This window comes from Artibeus jamaicensis, unplaced genomic scaffold (assembly GCF_021234435.1).
Source record: "Artibeus jamaicensis isolate MK-2021 breed Jamaican fruit bat unplaced genomic scaffold, CSHL_Jam_final contig_519, whole genome shotgun sequence".
In the NCBI taxonomy this organism is placed as follows: domain Eukaryota; kingdom Metazoa; phylum Chordata; class Mammalia; order Chiroptera; family Phyllostomidae; genus Artibeus; species Artibeus jamaicensis.
In genome coordinates, this window is record NW_026521871.1 from 28,268,011 (window position 1) to 28,291,787 (window position 23,777).

The window sequence follows — 23,777 nt, forward strand, 5'->3', positions numbered from 1 at the left end:
AGAAAACTTCTCTAATTTGGCAAAGGAAATAGACATGCAAGTCCAGGAAGCACAGAGATTCCCAAACAAGATGGATGCAAAGAGACCCACTCTAAGACACATCAAATTAAAATACTAGAGGTTAAAGCCTGTAGGTAACTAATTGCTTTTCTATTGCTGCTTTTAAGATTCTCTCTTTAAAAAAAGCAGCAATAGAAAAGCAATTAGTTACCTACAGGGGAATTCCCCTAAGACTGTCAGCTGATTTCTCAAAAGAAACTTTGCAGGCTAAAAGGGATTGGCGAGAAATATTCAAAGTCATGAAAAGCAGGGACTTATAGCCAAGATTGCTGTACCCAGCAGAGCTATCATTTAGAATGGAAGGGTAGATAAAGAGCTTCCCAGACAAGAAAAATCTAAAGGAGTTCATCATCACCAAACTTTTTATGTGAAATGTTAAAGGGGCTTTAAGAAAATGAAAAAGATCAAAGCTAGGAACATTAAAATGACCAAAAAAGTACATATCTATCAACAACTGAATCTGAAAAACAAACTAAGCAAAGAAGCACAGGGACAGAATCATGGATACAGAGAGCATTATGATGGTTGCCAGGTGGGAGGGGCCATAGGGGAATGGGTAAAGAAGTGAGGGGATTAAGAAATACAAATAGGTGGTTACAGCATAGCCATGGGGATGTAAAGTACAATATAGGAAAGGGAGTAGCCAAAGAACTTATATGCATGATCCATGGACATGAACAGTGGTGGGGTATTAACTGAGGTAGTTGGGGGGTGGTGGTGTTGGGTGGAGGTTGGGTCAACCTCCACCCAAAGGGGAAAATCAGGACAACTATATGAGCATAATCAATAAAGTACAATTAAATAAGAATGAATAAATATTTTAAAGGGACTAGTTACTGAGTAATAAGCATTTGAAATATTAACTTGTTAATTCAGCATTGAACAGACGCTTATGAGCAGCTACTGATGTGCTAGGTGTTGGGGAGATAGATATACCTAACAGATGAGAGAAGTAAATGTTAAACTACTTTACAGAACAGTAAAGGCGATAGTAAGTATGACTACAAGGGATATATTCTTGGTCAAAAAGAAGCTTTATTTTTAAGTGTGTAGGTATTAAAAGTATTTTTGGATGGAGTGGAATTATGTAATAGAATAAGCAGTTGGCATCACAGTTTCAGTACTAACTGCAAACATTGTCGTTTACTGTTCCCACAGGCAATTTCTCAACAAGACCTGGTCCACATGGCTATTCAGATTGCCTGTGGGATGAGCTATCTGGCTCGAAGGGAGGTCATCCACAAAGACCTGGCTGCCAGGAACTGTGTGTAGGTGCCATGGGCTCATCACTGTCATTTGATGTGTCATGTTCCTTGGATTGGGATTCTTTCCTGAAGTCACAGTGGAAATTATGTTGCATTTAAGAGTGATCACGACCCAGATTTTTTAAATACTCTGATTGCATTTGATATTTATGTCTTTACTTTTTAGCATTGATGATACACTTCAAGTTAAGATCACAGATAACGCCCTCTCCAGAGACTTGTTCCCCATGGACTATCACTGTCTGGGGGACAATGAAAACAGGCCAGTTCGGTGGATGGCCCTGGAAAGTCTGGTGAATAACGAGTTCTCCAGTGCGAGTGATGTGGTAAGCGCTCGAACCCCCAGATGTCAGCAAAATGAAAATGAGGCTTTCTGGTTTAAAATATTTTTTTTCTTTAAATCTAGTAACTTCCCTGAAATTTTTCATTGTGAAAGCAAATGTAGTTAGCTCCTGGTCAGCCAGTTTATGGTGAGAAGCTCTGAGCCAAACCAGGGCCTGCCATTGTGTGGAACCTCACTATGAGGCAACTGGATAGATGCCAGCATACCAGTATGAAAGGCAGCAACATTGAGGCTCTAGGGTTTGATTATTGTTCTTTCCTTATTGAAGTCTCAGAATGACCAAGTGGTTCCCAGGTCATAAAGATTTATTGTTTTCTTTTTTAAAATGACCTCTTCGGAGTATTATGGCCTATGTAGCTTATAATTCCTCAGATGTCACTGTCTTCCCCTTTGTCAGTTTCTGGGTGGCTCTGCCCATGTGAGCAGATCAAATAGTGTGATTCTTTATACTTAGTGATATATAGTTTCATAAGGGACAGTTACTTGTGAGTGTTTTGCAGATATTTTTTATTGTTCTTAAATTCTGTCACTTTGTGGCCTGATTTGAAAGATTAATTTATTTTCCTGTCTCTTGCTTTCTGCACTTTATTATTGTAGTTAACATTCAGAGATTAGGTTAAACTGCTGATAAGGTAGATATAAGGGCAAGGAGCCATGAGAACATATTCTTGGTCAAAAAGTAGTTTTTTATAACACTCACTGTATAGGTATAAAGTAGTATTTTAGGATGGAGTGGGGTTGTAGAGTAAAATAAGCAGCTGCCATCATAATTTTTGTGCTAACTACAAGCACTGAATGATCATCACTCAGTGATGTCTGTTAGTGTTACATATAAAATCTTAATAGAATAATTTGCTTCCAAGTTAGAACTGTAAAAAAAGTGCTTCCTATATCATTATACATTGTGTCTTGAAATACTTTATTTGTAGTATTGAGTAATCCTTTAACTGCTAAATGTGTGTGCTTTAAGGATTACCCTTTAATATACTCTATCCCGAAGGACATTAGTGTCCTGTGGCTGCTGTAACAAATTGCAGTCTTGGTGCTTTACAGTGACGGAGATTGATCTCAGAGTTGAGTTCAAGAAGCCAAATATTTGAAGTCAAGATGTAGACAGGGCTGTGCTTCCTCCAGAGGCTCTAAGAGGCAAATCTTCCTCACCTCTTCCAGCTTCTGGAGGCTGTTGGCGTTTCCTGGCTTGCAGCTGCCCCACTCCCTGCTCCATATTCTCATCACCTTCTCTTCCTTGTGTGTTTGTCTCTCAGAACGCCCTCTGCCTCTCTTGTAATGATATGAATGATTGTATTCAGGACCCACCTTCATAATCCAGTGTAAGCCTCTATTCTCAAGGCCCTTAGCTTAATCCCTTCTTTTGCCATATAATCCCTTACAAGTTTCAGGGATTCAGATGTCGACATATCTTTGAGGCCACCATTCCACTTACTACACTCAGTAATTGAAGTTAAGATTTCTATAATGGAAAGCTTATATTTTTGTTTAAAATCCTTGAAATGAAAATGATTTGGTAAGGAAGAAATCCTCTATTATTAATTAAAATCTAGTTGCTTTTCTTTTTCAGAAGCTAGGTTAGCTATTTGATATATATTGTGCCTTTATTACATACCAAGTGTCCTGATAAAATGTGTTCACTTGATGTGGATGAACAGTCTATTTGCATTATTTTTTCCTTTTTTTTCTATTAAGGTCTTTTATTGTGCACATCTTCAAAATACTTAGTTTTAACTTAATTGAAAATCAATCATTCTCTGAAAAAACCCTCATCTGACACTTGTCAGATGGGCAGAGTAAATACGAGTGATGGGGAAAGGATGCTTTGCTTCCTGCGCAGCTGCAGGAGTCAGCAGTGGTAGAAACTTGCTTCAACGTCGTGGCCTTTCCCGGGCGGAGGCACGGGGTATGTGAGAGGACGGCTGGGGAAACTCGCCAGACTCCTGCATCCTGAACTCTGAGGGCTCAGCTTTATAGCAGCGGGGAGCCAGGCCTAGTCTGTTTTTTCAGGGTTTCATAATAGAATAAAACTTTTCTAACATTACTGTCAGGAAGTTAAAGTTTCAAGTAAGACAGTACAAATATGCAAAGCAACACACAGTTTTAATGGTTACCTAAAGAAAACCTGGAATTTTTCTTTGTGGGGGAGGGATTGCTTTTTTGTTTTTGATTTTTCTCGTAATATAAAAAGAGAAAGTAGGGTTTGGTTTTAGGCTAGCACCCAGCTGCTGTATGGAATGTTAGTAAGGATGAATTGTACTATTTGATAAGGTGCTTGTGTTTTAAGGTTGCCAGGTCTTTATTCAGAGTTATAAATTGTAGCTGGAATTCTTCACCTGTATCTGTATTAAGCAAAGCTGTTTTTATGGGGGGAGTGGATTTAACTTTGGTTTTAGAATATAGTTTTAAAAAACAGTATCAGTTGAGTTAGAGCTATATGGTAGAGCTATATGGTTTTCAAATTTACCCCTTTAATAGAAAAGCCTACTTCTGAACATTTTTTTCATCTCAGAACTGATTATAAAATATTATTATTATTAATTGAATATATTGGGATGATATTTGTTCACAAAACCGTACAGGTTTCAAATGTACAACTCAGTAAAATACTTCTGAACATTTTTGAATATAGAGAAGTAAAAAATTTTCCTTAGTGTTTTTTTTAAAAATCTCATTCTGTAGTTGATTTAAAAGACTAATTCATTCATCTCTTTGGGATGGTAATAAATTTTTTCATTGGCTGATTTAAAGTATTTATGATTTTGTTACTCACTGAAATATAGTTTTGCCTTAGTAGAAATTAGTTGGCAGTTGAGGTAAAGCTAAAACTAGTCTAATGTGCAGGAAATGGAAGATATTTCTTAGATGACAGTGTATACGTGTGCCCTGTAACCACAAGAGTCTGGGATTGTTTATTATTCTCTTGCACAAAACAGTATTGATAGCTAATATTTCAGAGGGCTATGCAATATGGCCAGTAGCACTGTTTGCTTGCACAGTGGAAGCCCTCAAAATATGCATTACTTCATTTAATATATTTCTTCCTTTTTAAAAAATATTTTATTTATTTTTTTTATAGAGGAGTAAGGGAGGGAGAAAGACAAGAGAGAAACATCAATGTGTGGTTGCCTCACACACACCCCCTACTGAGAACCTGGCCTACAAGCCAGGCATGTTTTTTTTAATTTATATTTAGATTTAGAGCAAATATTTGAAAAGAATCTAGAGTGAAAGTTAAGTTAGATAATACACTTTCAGTCAATGAGACTATACTTAGTGACATATCTCTAAGCAGTGAGACCTGTATCTCTTCAGCTAGGTACTCTGCTTGTGTTAGCTGGTAAAGTCTGTGTGAGGATTTGTGGTTTAGTTAAGCAAATATTTCAAAGTTCTATTTAAAATTAGTTATTTTATTGTTATATTCTATACATTTGCAACAGTTCACAAATTTTACATAAGATTCTGCCTTCTGTCAGAATATAGTCATACCAAATACCTTGTTGCTCCTTGATCATTCAACAGCTTTATTTTTAAAAATTATGAACTTAATGGTAAGCAAATTAACAGGTAAATTACTTTAAAATAATAATTATTTTTAGCATGTTTTGGCCTAAACTTACTTGAAATGTCTTTGTGACCCAGATTCTTCAGAGCTGTACTTAGAGTGCAGTGGTGGGACTACCCATTGATGACATTGATTGTTAAGTCCTGAAATGGTCAGGTTTTTCTCCTGTAGATTCTCATCAATTCATTTCCCGTTAAATTGTGTGTGGATGTGTGTATCCCCCCTCAAATATGTTTTGCCTTGGATAATTGATATTTAAGGGAATAGGAATACCCTTCTGTTTCCTTGTGACGATGGGGTGATTTTTAGTGTAAAAATCCTGCTTTTCATTTTTTGTGGGATTGAATATTTTTTTAATTCCTGTATTAAAGCACAAATGTTAAAGATTGCTTTTTACTTTTGTATTAAAAATGAAATAACAACAAAAAGAAACAGAAACAAACTCATAGAGAACAAAGCTGATGGTTCCCAGAGGGGAAGGGAGGTGGGGGGGATGAGTGGAAAAGATTAAGGGAATTAAGAAGTACAGACTTCCAGTTATAAATGTTTTGGGAGATATAATGTACAGGAGAGGGAATATAATCAATAATATTATAATAACTGTGGTGACAGATGGTTACTAGACTTACTGTGGTGATCACTTCATAAGGTATATAAATGTCGATCACTGTGTTGTACATCTGAAACTAATATAGCTGTAGTGCATTAATTATAATTTAAAATATTTTTTAAAATATTTTATTTATTCATCTTTAGAGGGGAAGGGGAGAGGGAGAGAAATATCAATGTATGGTTGCCTCTTGTGTGTCCCTTGCTGGGAGCTGGCCTGCAACCTAGGCATGTGCCCTGACTGGGAATCGAACCATGGTTGCTTGATTCCCAGGCCCGTGCTCAAACCACTGAGCTACACCAGCCAGGGCAATTTAAAATATTTTTAAATAATTCAAAAAAGAAAAATGTGCATGCATAATCATTATGCTCTGTTCCCCCGTTTTTTTAATGGATAGAATTGGGGGTTGAAAAGCTACACTTAATATCTACTTTTGGGCTGAAAAAGCTTCATGCAGAATCACATGCAAAACAAGTAATAGAACCTCATTCCCACTAGTCTCCACACATGTAAAATACACATTTTAGGTATGACTGTAACAGCTAACTAATTATTTTACTACCTTGGAAGGGACATTTTCTTTGTCATTTAAAAGACCCTTAACATTTTGCACTTGTTTATAGTTACAAACTTGACATGATTTGTTTGGAAATATATTAATGTTTTTCCATCTTAAAAATAATACATCGTATCTCTGGGTTGTGTTTTTATAATTTTAATGGAAAGTTTCAATATTTCAATCTGTCAAGATTCTTACAATGTTAATATCAGCTTTTAACTGTTGAACTTAGGAAATATGCACAACTAGATTTGACCAGTTATAAATCTCTTTCTAATATTTTAAGGTATGACGTCATCATGGGCATTCTTAAGAATTTCTGGATATTGTTTTTATTCTGTTTTTATCAGATGTGAATACCACCATAGTTTTTTGTGACTTTCTTTTCCTTTATTTGAACATAATTTTTTGATTTATATCTTCTTTGAATTATTTAGCTAATTATAGGAGCTAACATAATTCTGTTAAGAGACTACCTTGTACTAAGAGACTAAATTATTAAGAATACAAAAGTAAGAGTTTCTTGTTGGTTTTCTTGTCTTTATGATATTACATTGTGTTTAAAAAGCATTTTCTTGAGAAAAACAAATAAAGGAAATGACCTTAATGCTAATCTTATCAGTGTGGGTTATGGCCATGAAGAGATCCTTTAAGGTATTTGAACAGTTCTTAGGGTGCTGGACAAATTAAAATGTGTTCTTGTGCCTTTATGTGATTTTTTGGCAAACCTTAGACATTACCTAGAAGGAGGGAAATCTGTAACAGTTATCCAGATGGTGCACATATAGCAGAGTGCTTCCCATTACCTGTGGTTGCCCAGTCGCAGGGACGGTCATTGCCACATCCTGAGCAGAGCTGAGCAGAGCAGGAAAACCCACATTCGTAAGGTGCCCATGAAGAGTGCTTTTCTGAACTACTCCAGTGTCAAAGACAAAACTGTAGTTTTCAGAGAATGCTTATTATTTTTTAAAGTATAGGAAACTTTATATTATTTCTTCATTATTATTTTTAGAATAATGCTTAGAAGCCCAATATTTATTTACTTGTTCCCATTATGGTTGCAGATTTTACACATCAACAATCCTTAAGACTTACTATTTAAATATTAAATTTGCATTAAGAGGAATTGTTTTAAAAATATTATGAAAAAGCTGAAGAGGTGACAATATCATTCAGGCATTAGGAAATAAAGATTTAAAGTTTAATATTAAAAATATATTGTTTGGCTTTATTTAATAATATTATTTTAATACTTCTAATATTTCCTGAGAATTAGTAGTAAAAATGAGTTTACTTCAGGAACAGTTCAATATGTTTTCAGAGGTGACTGGTTTCTATTTTCTCTGATTGAGTAGTTGCTCTTGATGTATTTCCTGTGTTTGGCTCTCCCTAAGAATAGATACTTTCCTTAAGAGATCTTGTTAAATAACAGACATTCCTGCCCTGCCCTTTATATTAACATTCTTCAAATAGACTCAGTATTCCGGTGGAGCAGTGTCTAAGCATCTTGTACAGTGAAGGAAAGTGTCATAAATAGCAGAAATGTCTGATGGCCTTCAAGCATTCAACATTGGCTCTTCTGTCTTCCTAATCACAGATCCTAAGACAAATTTATAGTATAAGTACTCTCTTTTCAGTCATATGTGACAGTGTATGCCTAAAGATAGCTGATTTTTGATGTGAAGTTAGCAACACGTGCTAAATTTGATCCCTGATGCAATCAGTACATTTCATATACAGTCATTGTACGTCTGGGTACGTTTGTTTAGCTGGAATAAAAAAATATTTACCACAGTGACAAATCTGGAGGAGTATTAAGATTTTTAGGTAACAGTTAACATTGAAGAATTATTAAAAAGGACCTGACCCCTTTACGGGTTACTTGTATAAATTAATTAGATCTTAAAATTTAAGTCATAAAACATTTTTAAAGTAACGTCCTATAGATGTATATTTCAGTTATAGTTATTGAAAAGGCCTAGAAAATATGTGTCTGAAAAATTAAAATTCACAGAATAATATCTTTAAAAACCTGGATATTTAGGGAGGGGTATATGTTAATAAAGCCTGTACCTTGTACACAGAGGAGTGTCAATTTTGAACACTTGTGAATATTTATTAGTGTTGGTAAGTTGAGTAAACTTAATCTTCTACTGCTAAGAATGTTTCTTCATGATATTTTGATCTTCAAAGTGAACTCTTAAAGTGAGTTAGTAAAGAAGGATCCAACCTTCTTCCCTTGTTCTTCAGAGCCTCTGTTCCTTACCTCATCGTCCCATTTTTAGCTTCATATTTTCCACTGTACATTTCCTTAGATTCTGCATTTCAGCCAATCTGGAGTTCCTGCTGGGTCCAAACATACTAGGTACTTTTATGACCTTTGATTTCATCTACTTGGGATTCCCCAGAGAATTTTGTACCTGCCTAATACCATCTGTCATATGCTGTCATATATATTTATGGATAAGTCATTCTTCCCAGAATGGGCAAGGAACTCAGCCTTACTTATTTTCCTCAGCAGATGTTCCATAGTTACAGAATTGCAGTTGACGTACATATATATGCCTTTTGGATCATTTATTTTAAGAACATTCACAGCCTGGAGTGCCGATCTTATCTGTGGAGAGCTGTGTACTTGACTGTGTAAAAGAACCCTAAATGGCCTCACATCGTCCTCGTATTTCCATTTCTCCTTGTCTCACTCCCACAGACTTCACATCAGAGATCCCATCTGTTTTCCTGATCACAGGTGTTATTTGAGTAAATGGCTTAATTCACCTTTGTGGTCTAAGGTCCTCCCCGCTTTAACTATTAGAAACATTGCATAGATGTCTGCTGTGCCTTTTAACCTAAGACCCATGTTTCTGAAAACTTTAATCTTTGATTTGTACTTTTATTTGTTCTGCTTTTGCAGTAAACCCTGAGTCACTGGGAAGATGCAACATGATTGAGGACGGCAGGTAGACTATCTGGTTTGGGGAAAGCATGGTTAATTTGACATGGGGCATTGAGTTCAGGATACTGATGTGTAGAGTGTGGGTCTGGAGTCCTGGAAAGGCATGCAAGCAGGGTATTAGAAAGTGGACATCAACTTCCTAAAAGTGGTGATGGATGGACAAGAGCATTTGATCTCCGAGTGTAGAGAGAAGGAAGCCGGGGGGGGGGGGTGTTTCTTTTTTTTTTTAGATTTTTTAAATTTTATTTTCAGAGAGAGGGGAAGGGAGAGCTAAAGAGGGAGAAAAACATCAGTTGGTTGCCTCTTGCATGCCCTCAGCCGGGCACCTGGCCTGCAGCCCAGGCATGTGCCCTGGTAGGGAATTGAACCAGTGACCTTTAGATTCACAGGCTTGCACTTCATCCACTAAGCCACACCAGTCAGGGCAAAAATATTTCTTTTTAGTGAGAAAAGAAATAAAATGGAAAGATTCAAAGAGAATCCAGAGAATGCTATGTCATAGAAGACAAGGAAGGAAATAGTTTTGAGGAGAATCTAGTCTATAAACATATGCGCAGCCCCAGCTGGTGTAGCTTAGGGGATTGAGTGCCAGCCTGCAAACCAAAGGGTTGCTGGTTCAATTCCCAGTCAGGGCACATGACTGGGTTTCGGGCCAGGTCCCCGGTAGTGGGTGTGTGAGAGGCAACCACACACTGATGTTTCTCTCCCTGTCTTTCACCCTGCCTTCCCCTCTCTCTAAAAATAAATAAATTTAAAAAATTTTAACAGATAGGTGCATTGGTTAGAGAGAATGAGGAAATCATTGGGGGGGGAGGTGGGGGAACAAGCAGATTTAATAAGTCATTAAAGATAGAGGTGATTGTTGTGGAAGGTGAAGGAGTGGTGGCAATAAAGTGCACTTTGAAGTTCTGTTATGAAGAGGAATGAAAGGAACACAGCTTGATGGGATGCCAGGATCAGGAGAGGCTCAATTTTGTTATTTTGTGATTTTACTATATTGTGTTGTGTGGTTAGTTTTTCTAGGCCAGGGAAGCAATGGGGAGGAAGATTGGCTGTGTGGTTATTGGAGGGAGGGTCCCAAAGATGACAGGTACATGAGTCCAGATAAAGGTATATAGTCTTAGCACGGGAGGTATACCTCTCTCCTGAGATGGGAGCAAAGCAAGAGATAGGAGAGAGAAGATACAGGAAATTCTTGAAGAAGAATCTCTCGTTGAGCTGTTAGAGAGCTTCAGTTGGCTGAATATATGTGTAATTGGGGTCCCCAAAGACGTGGAATGGAAGATGAGGGGTGGACAGAAAGAACAGTGAAGAAATAGCTAAGGAAATGTTTCCAAATTTGGTAAAAACTGTAAACCCACATATCTAAGAACTCAACAAACCCCAAACACAGGAATCCTGAAGAAACTAAACCATAGCCACATTATAATCAAATTACTCAAAACTAGTATAAAGAGAAAATCTTAAAAGCAGCCTGAAAAAAATATGTTAATGTATTTAACAGAGGAACCAAGGAAAGAATGGCAGCAAATTTCTCTTTGCAAGCTATGCAAGAGAGGAAACAGTAAAGCAACATCTTTTAATACATAAGAGGCCCTGGCCAGGTAGCTCAGTTGGTTAGAGCATTGTCTTGATGTGTCGTGGTTGCGGGTTCCACCTCCAATCAGGTCACATACAAGAAACAACTGATGAATGTGTAAATAAGTACAACAACAAATTGATGTTTCTCTCTTTCCCTCTCTTCTTTCCTCTCTCTCTAAAAATAAATAAAGCAAGCCCTGGCTTGTGTGGCTCAGTGGATTGAGTGCCAGCCTGCAAACCAAAGGGTCACCAGTTTGATTCCTAGTCAGGCCACATGCCTGCGTTGCAGGCCCAGTCCCCAGTGGGGGGCACATGAGAGGCAACCATACATTGATGTTTCTCTCCCTCTCTTTCTACTGCCCTTTCCCACTCTAAAATAAATAAACAAACAAACAAATTAAATCCTTTAAAAATAAATTAATTTTAAAAAGTAATAATAAAGTACCATAAGAAAAAAAATTATGAATGTAGAATTCTGTGCCCAGGAAAAATGTCTTTCAAAAATGAAAGAGAAATACCGACTTTTTCAGAAATACAGTAGCTACAAGAATTCATCACCAGCAGTCCCACACTACAAGTGTGAGAGGAAACCCTTTAGGAGCCAATGATACCACACGGAAACAGGCATCTACACAAAGGAACAAAGGGCACCGGAAATGTTAACTAAGGCCAGCACCTACGACTTTTTCTTATTATTTAATTCTCCTTAAACGATAACTGAAAACATTTCAGTACCCCTCTCACAGTAACTGATCAAACAGAAAATCAGTAAGTCGAATGACAGCATCAGCCCACCTGGTGTAATGAACAATTACAGAACACCCCATCCCAACAACAGCAGAATTCGTATTCTTTTCAAGGGTGCACGGAATGTTTACTAAGCTAGACCATATTCTGGGCCATAAAACAAGTCAATACATTTAGAAGGATTTAATTCATACAAACTAGGGTTTTGTGAATACAATGTAATTAATTTAAAAATTGAAAATAAAAATCTAGAAAATCCCAAATATTTAGGAACTAGACACTTCCAGATATTGCAATGTAGGTGTCAAAGAAGAAAGCCAGAGGTGTATTAGGAAGTATTTAGAATTGAGTTAAACACATTTCAAAAATTTGGGAATGCTGCTGCTCCAGGGGGACCCAGATACTGTTGTATGTCAAAATTAGGAAAGAGGGAAAGTCTCAAATTAGTGACTTTAGTTTCTATCTTAAGAAATCATAAAAAGAATAAATTAAACCCCACCTGAGTAGATGAAGGGAAATAATAAAGATTAGAAGTCAGTGAAGTGTGAAATAGAAAAACAATAGAGAAAATCAGTGAAACCCATGTTAACTCTTTGAGTATATCATTAATGATAAACCTCTTGCCAGACTAACCACACACAAAAAAGAACTTGCAAACTAACCATATAATAAATGAGAGGTAATATCATTTACACATTCTCGTAGGTATTAAGTAGCAAAATATTATGAACAACTGTTTTCCTGTGAATTTGGACACTTAGCTGAAATGGAAAAAATTTGGGAATAAGCTCACTCAAGGAGTGGATGATCAGAATAGATATATATATATATATCTTTACTATATGTATATGTATATGTATATAATTGAATTTTTAGAAGTTAAAAGACTGTCCTAAAAGAAAACTCTAGGTCCATAGTGAATTCTAGGGCACTTGCTGAGTACCTCCAAACATTTCAGGAAGAAATAATACAAACTCGACACAATTTTCAGAAAATTGAGAAAAGAATACTTTCTAATTCATTTTATAAGGTCAATATTACCTGCAACAACATCAGAGAAGGATCAGCTTATTAGTCCTCATGATCATAGATTCAAAAATTTTAACCTAAAGTTTAGCAAGTAGAATCCAAAAATACGTTTAAAAATAATAATATGACCATATAGGCTTTATCCCAAGGATACAAGTTTTACCACTTGAAAACCAAACAGGGCAATTCACTGTATTAACATACTAAAAAAGAAAAAACATCCCTGGCTGGTGTGACTAGGTGGATTGAGTGCTGGCCTGTGAACCAAAGGGTCACTAGTTTGATTCCCGGTCAGGGCACATGATTAAGTTGCAGGCCAGGTCCCCAGTAAGGGGCACGTGAGAGGCAACCACACATCAGTGTCTCTCTTCCTCTCCTTCTCCCCATCGCCTCTCTCTAAAAATGTGTAAATAAAATATTTTTAAAAAAGCATATGATCATCTTAATAGATACTGAGAAGTATTGGAAGAAAATGAAAAATTCATTACTAATAAAAGTTGCTAGCAGTTTAGGAATGGAAGACAACTTTCTCATCTGATAAAGGGCATCTGCTAAACCCAAAACATATAGCTAACATCATACTTAATGCTGAAAGACAGGACTCTCTTTACCTAGTACTTCCTGGTGGAAACCATTTAATATGGTACATTCACTTTGGAAAATAGTTTGGCAAAAATTTTTTGAATCTTTATGGGTGCTTTATTCATAAAGTTTCTGAGTGGAGATCTGAGAAGATGGCAGGTTTGTTTCCTAACAGACCATCCTAAATTCCTTTTTAAACTGACCTTTTTTTATAAGAAGGAGAAGAAAAGTGTAGGGAAGAGGTTTGGAATTCAGGGGAAAAGTTAATCAGATAAAAGCTGCAGCATTTTCTCGTCTGTGCCCTGGGCAGTGGTCTTTATCTGTGTCCTGGGCATCTCACCCTGGAGACCAATGCCTCAGATTCCATCTTGACACTTGCAGTCCTCCAGAGGCACAAAGGTGGAACTGCTTACGGTCTCCTGGAGTCAAGGTGGGTTGTACCTTCAGTTCCTGAAACAATAGCTTTTTATATACATTGATTACTAAGCTTATTAGCTATTACCTGAAACTAAAATTTTTCCAACCTTTGAGTCCCCCATCGCTTCCCCACTGTTAGTTTAAACTATCTTATTTCTGTGAGATAAGTTTCATATCAAGGTACTTATTTTGCTGTTGAGTATGTATCTTAGCATTAGACCCTCTTGGTAAGGGGGCTTAGGAATTTATTTAGTTGCAGATCCATGTTAAAGGGGCACATTAACAAGCTATGATAAAGCACAAGATGGTTATTAGCACAGTGGACAAAAGTTGCACACTCTCCAGCTGGGGCTGCGTTAGTGACTTCCATGTCCTTTAGAGTTACCATAGGTCCCCAATTATAAATATCAGAGTAGGTTATTTTCTTATTTGCTTAAAGCATGATTTTGAAGGCTTTCCACTGAGGTACAAACACCTATAAGACATGTACTGAGTATATGTTCAACATAAATTTGTCCTGCAACACAAATTCAGAGATGTTTAGAATATTTTTGCCAAATATACCCAAATATTTTCATTTCAGTTGAAAGGAACAAGTTATTTATAACATGGGGTTAAACAAAAAGTAATAAAAGACTGTAAGTCATGGTTTTTGAAAGATGACTTTCAGGTCTTCTTGAGGTTTGGCAGTTCATTGTTCCTCTGGTGCTTGCTTGCTTTTTTTTTTTTTTAAGTATATCTTACTGATGATGCTAGTACAGTTGTCTCATTTTTCTTCTCCCCTTTATCCCCCTCTGCCTGGTACCCCCATTCCCTCCAGCATTCGCCTCCCCTTAGTTCATGTCCATGGATCGTATGTATAAGTTCTTTGGCTTCTACATTTCATATACTATTCTTAAACTCCCCTTGTCTGTTTTGTACATACCATTTATGTTTCTTATTCCCTGTACCTTTTCCTCCATTCACTTTAATAGCCGTCACTTCTTCCCTAGTTTTACAGGGTACGCAGTCAGTTCTGTGAGCATCCTGATTACCAGTGTTTTGAACTCAGCATCTGATAGGGTGGCTATCTCCTAGTTGCTTAGTTCTTTTTCTGGAGTTTTGATCTGTCCTTTCACTTGGGTCGTATTTCTTTGTCTTGGCACACCTGTTACATCGTAAGGGGTGGAGCCTTGGGCATTCACCAGAGCAGGGCAACCCACCTTGCTGTGTTGTGGCACTGTATGTGGGGGAGGGGTCAGAGAGGGAATGATGCTACTTGCTTGGCTCTCGCCCCACTTTGATTCACTTTCCCTGCTTCCCACAAGCAAGTTGTACCCTTCCAGGTGCTACCCTGATGCTGAGCTTGTGTACATTCCAGGACCCTGTGAGCCCCTCCAGTGGATTCTCCTGTCAGACTGGAAGTTTGTCCCACCACTGCGACCCCCTCAGGTTTTTACAGCCAGAGGTTTTGAGGCTTTAGTTTCCCCAGGCTGGAACCCTGGGTCACTCAGTCTGTCCCGCTTCCCAATTGTTCCTCCTGGTTTATCCAAAGGTGAATGTGGGACCGCCCGCCCTGGCTGCCCGGCTGCCCATCTCCGCCCCTTCTACCAGTCTGGATGAATTTGGCTTCCTTAACTCTTTGGTTGTTGGATTTCCATTCAGTTCGATTTCCTGGCAGTTCTGGTTGCTTTTTGTGTTTAAATTGGTTGTTATCCTCCTCCTTGTCGTGAGAGGAAGTAAAGCCAATTTATCTACTCCTCCGTTTTGGCCATAAGTGGTTCGGCAATTTTTTAAAAAATTAAACATATACAGTCATCTTACGGGTAGGTAAATGAAAACATATGTCCTTACCAATACTTGTACGCAAATGTTCATAGCAGCTTTATTTTAAGTAGCTGAACCTGGAAATTATTCAGATGTTCATCAACAGGTAAATGGGTAAACAAATCGCTATATTCATACAATGGACAGGGAAGAACTGTTGAAACATTATACGTACACCATGGATAAATTTCAGAATTGTTATTCTGAGTGAAAGAAGCTAGGCAAAAAAAAAACCCCATACAGTTTAAATTATTCCATTTATATATAATTCTAGAAAGGACAAACCGATCTGTAATGACAGAAAGGAGGCGGTTACTCAGGGTGGTAGGGGCAGGAGGAGAGGATTAGAGCAGGAAAACTCTTTGGGAGGTGATGGATATGGTTATTGATTTTGACAGTGGTTTCAGGGTGTATACATGTCAGAACTTACCAGATAGAGCACTTTTGTGCAGTTCATTGTATGTCAGCCATACTACAATACAGATAAAAACCGTCTTTGCTTTCTGACCACCTCTGCTAACATATCTAAGACCAGTTCCTTGCTGGATCTTAAGACACAGCTAGGATTCTTGTTAAAAATACTGTCTTCCAGGTGTCTGAACTTTTAGGATAGGACTGGGGAATCTGTACTTTAAACAAACACCCCAGATGATTCTTCTCATCAGTCAGGCTTGGCAAGCACTTGGCCCAGATTAAATTAATTGCACTATGGTGATCTGAACCCATTTCCATGAGAAAGGGATGTTAAGTATTTAATATTAGCAGAAATTAGGCTTTTACTGTGGCCAGATAAAATAAGAATTGGACAAAATTTTTTTCTCATCATATATGAGAAATATACGATGTTTCTCATTGTACTGAGGTCAACCTTGCATTGTAAGTTCTGAAATAACAGAGTGGAAATCTCTTAATACCCCCAACATTAATTAATATTATATTATAGTATAGTATAAAAAAGAATTTTATTTACACAGTTTTTGACAAGACACATCAGAATATATTAGTGAAAAAATGCCTTATATACTATATACTAAGAAGCTATACAATAACACAAGTTGGGAGAAGAAGGTAGATGGTAGAGTTTGTTATTTTTGAAATGTTCTTTAAATAGACAGTCTTACTTAACGCAAGGGGTTCCTGGTTTTTGCAAGGTAGTTTTATTTACTTGTAGCAAGTAAAGAAGATGGGATTCATATCCAAAGCTATGCCTCTTTGCAGGGAGGCCTAGCCATTGCTTATATACCCTATATGGTTAATTACGTGTTGATTTATCCTTTGTAATTGGCTGTTCTTATCTGGTTGAGTTCCTGTCAGCTCATCCTGTTTATAGCTCCATCTGCAAAATACTCTGCTACATTTTGATATTTAGGAAGAATAGCACTTAGTAAGAATGGCCCAGACCTTGAGACCCTTCTATCTAATAGTAGCAGCAGCCTTTTATAAAATTCTGGAAAAAACAACTTGACCTTCTTATCGTTCCCTTTCCAATGACGTCAAACAAAAGGAAATCATAGAATAAGTCTGGCTAAATGGTTCAGTTATCAGAAGACTTGAGAGAGCAAGTTTTCCACAAATCATCCGTGTGGAATTGGTCTTGATTTTTTTTTAAAGGGTTGGTGAGCCAGCATGTAATTAATCACTTGTTGGCTTTTAAGGAAATGAAACTGCAGTGTGCCCTGTGGTTTTATTTGGTGTTTATTAGCACTGCAGTTTTTAATCGGAAAACCTTAGGTCAATGCTCAGCGACAGGTATGTGGACAGAACAATGTGAAGGAAGTCGCTTTTTAAAGTCAGCCTATGCTCACTGCAGTGTTTTGGGCACCTGTGTACGCTCTAGCTCTCAGAGAGCACCAGCACGACTGCAGAGGTCCCTTACAGTCCAAAGTGGTTGGAACGCCCCTCCCTCGTCAGTGGATGGAGTTATTCCCCATTACACAGTGGCAGTGTCTGTCTGTTACCACTTCCCAGCATTTTCTCCTCCAAAGTCTGCTTTGGATTGATTACTCCTTTCCCACAGCTGCTGCCACAGTCAGTGAATACGAACAGACCCATCTCATCTCCTGAAGAAGGGGTGGGAAACTCCGTCCAGCCAGTTTCACTTCTTGGGGCTCCGTTCTGTGTCGTGAACTACCTTCCCTAAGGAAATGGGACACTACTTAAAGAATTAAGCATTACATGTACTGTTCATTGTCAGTATTAAAAGTTCATGGAAAGGTGTTCAGGTAGACAAATACCTGTATGTAAGCACACAGCATCCTTTAACTTTTATTAATTGGCATCATCTTTTCATTTTTAAGTGGAATAGAAGGTTCTCACTAAACCGATAAATTTAAGGGAAATTCCAGTGGCTCAGTGTCTGGGGATTTAAAATCTACACATTCATCTCCATCTGTTCCCTTCAGCCCCCTCCTCCCCTCCACCAAAAGCATTGTTCCTTCCTAGTGGTTATTGTTAATGAAAAAGATACTAACTTCCAAAAGGCTGAACTCTTTGGTTTTGGTGTTTAGGGTAATGCTGGCTTCAGAATGGGTTGAGAAGTGTTCCTCCCACCTTGTCAGAGAGTTCCTGTAGGGTTGTGTTGTGGATTGAATTGTATGCCCCACCCCCACAAACTCCACGAAATAGATTGAAGTCCTAACCCTCAGAATCTCAGAATGTGACCTTATATGGAAATAGGATCATTGCAGACAAAATGTTAAAATGAAGTCATACTCCTTTAGGGTGGACTTTAATCCAGTATGACTGGTGTCCTTATAAGAGTCATGGACATGGCATTTGAGGGGAGAATGTCATGTGGGAACAGAGGCAGAGGTCGACATGTTGGAGCTGCAAAACAAGTAACACCAAGGACCACCAGCAAGCCAGCAGCAGCTAGGAATGGCCAAGGAAGGAAACTTCCACAGGCGTCAGAGGGGGCATAGCCCTGCAACCCCTCGATCTCGGACTTCCAGCCTGCAGAACTGTGAGAAAGTAAACTGTTGGTTAAGGCACCCAGTTTGTGGCAGCTTGTAGTGGCAGCCCTAGGAAACTAACGCAGATTTGTATTACCTTTTTCTTTCAAGTTTGATAGAATTCACCCAGTGAGACTGTTTGGATGCAGAATTTTTTGTGGAAAGATTTTTTAATTATGAACTCAATTTCTTTAATAGATATAGGGCTATAAAGATTTTATGTTTGTTCTTGTGTTTGTTTTGGTAATTTGTGCATTTCAGGGAATTTGTTTATCAAAGTTATTTATTAGCATAGAGCTGAGTTGTTCATAATATTGTTTGATGTCTTAGGATTTGTAATGACATTTTCTCTTTCATTCCTGATCATTGGTAATTTGTGTCTTTTAAATTATTTTATTTTATTTTATTTATCTTTAGAAGGGAAGGGAAGGAGAGAAGGAGAGAAATATCAATGTATGATTGCTTCTGGTGCATCCCCTGCTGGGAACTGGTCCCTGCTGGGAACTGGCCTGCAACCCAGGCATGTGCCCTGACGGGTAATCGAACCGCGATCTTTTGGTTCGCAGGCCTGCGCTCAATCTACTGAGCTACACCAGCCAGGGCCCTGTGTCTTTTAATTTTTTGATCGATCAGTCTACCTTAGTGGTTCTCAACTGGGAACAATTTACCCCCCACTCCAAACCATCCCCACCCTTGCCAAAGGACATCTGACAATATCTGGAGGCGTTTTCAGTTATCACAACTTGGGGTATCTAGTGGGTAGAGTCCAGGGAGGCTGCTAAGCATCCTGCAATGCGCAAAGCCCCTCCCAACAAAGCATTATCTGTCCTGCGGTATCAGCGTGGCTGAGGTTGGGAGACATGCTCTAGGGTTTCCAGTATAGACCTTCGACTTCCCAGTAATGTTATGCTACTTCATATTTAACGTAAGCAGCTTACAATATAATATTTCCACATATCCCCTCCCATCCTTAGTGCTGTTGTGGGCACACATTGTGCTTCCCTGTGTTAGAAACCCCACAGTATATTGTTGCTGTTTTTGCTTTAAACAATCTAGGACATTTTTACATGAGGAAAAAATACCTACTTGTTACTCATACATTTTCAGAACTCTTCATTCTTTGTGTAGGTCCAGATTTCCACCTGGTGCCTTTTCCTTCCACGTGAAGAATTGCTCTTGTGTGCCTTGCAGTTTAGGTCTGCTGGAGACATTCTCTCAGCTTTGGTTTATCTGAAAATTGTATTTTGCTTTCATTGTTGAAGTATTTGTTGGTTTGGTATAGTATTCTCCATTAGCAGTTTTTTAAATATTCTATGTTATCATTCCATTTTTTGTTTATGTAGATTATAAAAAATAAAACTATCATTCATTAATATAAGACTTTTAAAAATCTGTGTATTTTAGGGAGTATTTCAGGATTATGTTGTTATTGTAAAATAGTAACAAAAGTTAATGCACCCTGCTTAGATTTTGTAAACAGACTTGTTTTTGCGTTGTGTGGTTTTTTTTTTTTCATTTCTTTTTTCCTACTTTTCCTTCACTCCCTCAAAAATTTGGTGGGGAGGGGCATGTTACTTCTCTGAACCACAGTTTCCTCACCTGTCAAATCAGGCAGTCACTGATTCTCTCAGGTTTGTTGTGAAAGTGAAGTGAGATAGAGGATGCAGAATGCCTAGACCTTAGAAAGGACTCATAAACATGTTACCACAGTTCATGGGCACCCTCCTTTCTGACCTTGGGCTTCACACATGGCAGCAGCCCTGTGTAGACACATGGCCTGCCCTCCATACTCTGGGAGCCCGGGGAGCCAGGAAGGACCAGGAATGAGCACTGTTGCTCATGGTTTCTGTTCCTGCCACGAGTTCACATGTTGCTTTTAAATAAATCCAATCCTTTACTCAAGGAAGGTTGGAAGATATTTTCTGAGGATACTTCAACTGTTAAATTACTTGAATATAGTAAAATTCCATGATATCTTATATTTTATATAATTAACATATTTCACTTGTTCAGGATGCTCTTCCCTCCAATTAGGGTAAAATTATATTCATTTTTCATTTCTCAATTGTGTTTATGAGCTACAGTATTTAAGTAACAAACTTTCATATTGGGAAAATCAGTAATAGTGAGGGCCCAAAATCAATAGTAAAAACAGTAATAATTAACAGTAAAAACAGTCCTTTCCAATCGATCTAATTATCTTAGAATATACATGAACAGTATTCTCATTAAAAGATGCATTCATTTAAATGCTTTCTTCTGTACTGGCTAGGTGGCTGAGTAGGTTGGAGCACCATCCCGTACACCAAAAGGTTGCAGGTTCAGTCCCCAGTCAGGACATGTACCTAGGCTGCAGGTTCAGTCCCCAGCTGCAGAGTGTATGGGAGGCAACCAACTGATGTTTCTCTCTCCCATCAATGTTTCTCTCTTCCTCTTTCTCTAAAATCAATGAACATATCCTCAGGTGAGGATTAAGTAATAATAATAATAATAATTAATAATAAAATAAAATGCTTTGTCTCTCCCAGCAAGATAAACTAACTGGGGATTGTTGGCTTTTCATAGATAATATTTCTCATTCCTTAAGATTGGTTGGCCTGCTATTTTTGGTCCATACCTGGTCATGGGCAGCCGCACTCTGACATTATTTTAAATATGCCCTCCTGTGTTGCTGTTCTTCTCAGTGGGCCTTTGGTGTGACACTGTGGGAGCTCATGACGCTGGGCCAGACGCCCTATGTGGACATCGACCCCTTTGAGATGGCCGCGTACCTGAAAGATGGTTACCGAATAGCTCAGCCTATCAACTGTCCTGATGAACTGTAAGTTTTTTTGAGCTTGAAGGACCTGGGTTGCATTGCTTTTCCAGTGTTGGGAGAAAAGGAAAGGAGCAGATATCCAGAGACTTCCCTTTTGAAAATAATGATTTTTTGGACTTGAATTAGACTCTCCTAGAGAACCACAAAGTCAGCCAGAGTCGTTCACTCTTTACTGCATTTGGCATGAGGACTTTTTGCATCTCAAATTTTATAGTACTTAATCCACAGGTGGCAAACACAGGGCCCACAGGCTGTGAATCCAGCATCTTGTTTCTACCCAGTGGCAGAGCCGAGCTCTCGCTTAACTGTTAAGGAGTAGTCACATTTATTTATACAGTCCTAAAATTATATTCGGCCCTTTGAAGGCAACTGCGAGGCTGATGTGGCCCCCGGTGAAAATGAGTTCGACACCCCTGGTAATCTAACCCAAGAGACTAATGTTTAGTGAGAAAATGCTGAATATTATGTGGGTTATTCTGTGTACAATGAGGGCTGACTTTTATTTATGGAGCCTTAAGAACATACTTAGTTATATAAAGCCTTTCTCATTGTCATCTTGCCGTGCCAGTTGGTACCTAGCCAGTCTTCCCACTAATGGGATTGAGGTGGGCAGATGCTGGTCAGGCCAATTGAGTGCATGGGTGAGGGTGGCCTCAGTTCTGGAATCCCCGGGAGGTCTGTACACGAAAAAGGTGACAGCTTTTTCTTTGCACTATGTTTACTGTGGAGCCAGGGTTCTTAGAGCTTAGATAAAGCTTTTTCTTCCTCCAAGTTCTTCCTCTGAGAAGTTAAATACAGGATAATAGGTATTTACATGAAATCTCTGTATTTGCTTATATATATATATATTTATTTCTCTCTCTCTCTCTCGTTGCTGTTTAAGTGCAGTTGTTGCTGTTTTCCCCCCACAACTCCCCACCCCTCAGCCATCTCCACCTCCCACCCTCTATCCTACCCCTCTTTGGCTTTGTCTATTTGTCCTTCATACATGTTCCTTGACAATCCTTCCCCCTTTCCTCCCTGTATTTGCTGATATATTTTGATGCGCTCTCATGAAGAATCGAAATCCACATAACTCATTTTAGATCTGTCAACAGATGGTGATATTGGTTGCTTTTTAATATGTCATCTTCTTCCACACCCACATGTAGACAGAAAACATAACTGGCGTCAAATCGACTAAAAAGTTCAGAGTACTGTATCGTCACTAGCCAAATGTCCTATTTTTGTCCCTCTGCAGATTTGCCGTGATGGCTTGCTGCTGGGCCTTAGATCCAGAGGAGAGGCCCAAGTTCCAGCAGCTGGTACAGTGTCTCACCGAGTTCCACGCGGCCCTGGGGGCCTACGTTTGATTCTCCCCTCGCAGTCCCACAGCATCGAGGTGGGAGGTGCCTGTCAGGGCTCATGGGAGCCGGTCTTGGACGCTTCATCCACCACGACCGCCGCGCCGCGCCGCGCCATGCCAGCAAAAGCACATTTGTCTTCCAGAACACCGTGCCTTAGGAATGCTTTAGAATCTGAACTTTTTAAGACAGACTTAATAATGTGGAATATTTTCTAGATATCACTTTAATTAGGTTGAAAGGTTTTTGTAAATTTTTTGGCCAAAAATTTTTAAAACATAGTAACTTTGGACTAGGGGTACATTCTTACAAAATAAATAAACAGTTTTTAAAATTGTTTAAACACTTGGAATAGCTATCTTAGTGCCGATTGCTTTTTATTTTTTGTCTTCATCAAGGTAATTGTAGGTTATTCACCTTTAAAGTTTTTAAAATATTTATCACAAGTGTTGGGAATGGTTGGTCTTCGAGATGCCGTCCTTCTTCTTAAGAAAATAAAAACAGCATAAAAAGTTGTCTTGTTTGCATTCTACAGGAAAAGGCAATATTGGAGAAAGAAAACTTAAAAGCTAGAATGGAAAAAAGAAATTAAAAATACTTATTAGAAACAGAAATGACCCTTTCTTGGAATATTGTTTAATTTTTTAATTTTTTTAATGAAAAGGAGTTCTGCTTTTTCATTTTGGGGAAAGTAGGAGTTGAGTTCATTGAAACATCTTGAATTTGGCAGAAATTGTCTTTTCCGTGACCCAGAAGTGGGCTCGGGTGCAGGTCAGTAATAAAGAATGGTGATCTATTTATTTCTACTCTCTGGAAAAGGTGATGATACAACTTGAAAGTGTGGTCCTGTTTCTAAGGTTAAGAATCCCTTTTAATGCACCTACATAGTGCTTTTCACAGAGTGGAGGCTTGAGCTGCTGTGTGTTAAAAAATGTAAACTGGCAAGTTTTGTGCTTATCTTCGAGGCTGGCTTAAGTATAAAATTGTCTTTTAAAACACTTGAAAAATTAAAGGATTTGTTTTATATAATGGCAGCATTGAAAAGATCGTTCCTGATCAGTGATTGGTTGTGTCTGGCAAGTCTTTGAATGTGCAACAGATAGATACCGTGTTTCGTCTCACGGTGTTTCACTCAG

The 23,777-nt window shown here is 38.3% G+C and overlaps 1 protein-coding gene across 2 annotated transcripts in view; it reads left to right on the forward strand.

Moving 5' to 3' along the window:
• Positions 1 to 23,157, forward strand: part of RYK (receptor like tyrosine kinase) — a 98,062-nt gene extending 74,905 nt beyond the window's left edge. For both annotated transcript variants that reach the window (XM_037143865.2, XM_037143866.2), the window contains exons 12-15: positions 1,219 to 1,328; positions 1,492 to 1,651; positions 21,165 to 21,301; positions 22,539 to 23,157. In XM_037143865.2, coding sequence (XP_036999760.1) covers positions 1,219 to 1,328; positions 1,492 to 1,651; positions 21,165 to 21,301; positions 22,539 to 22,650 — 519 coding nt within the window. In that variant the 3' untranslated portion in view covers positions 22,651 to 23,157. The remainder of the gene's footprint in view (positions 1 to 1,218; positions 1,329 to 1,491; positions 1,652 to 21,164; positions 21,302 to 22,538) is intronic.
• Positions 23,158 to 23,777: the final 620 nt, after the last annotated feature.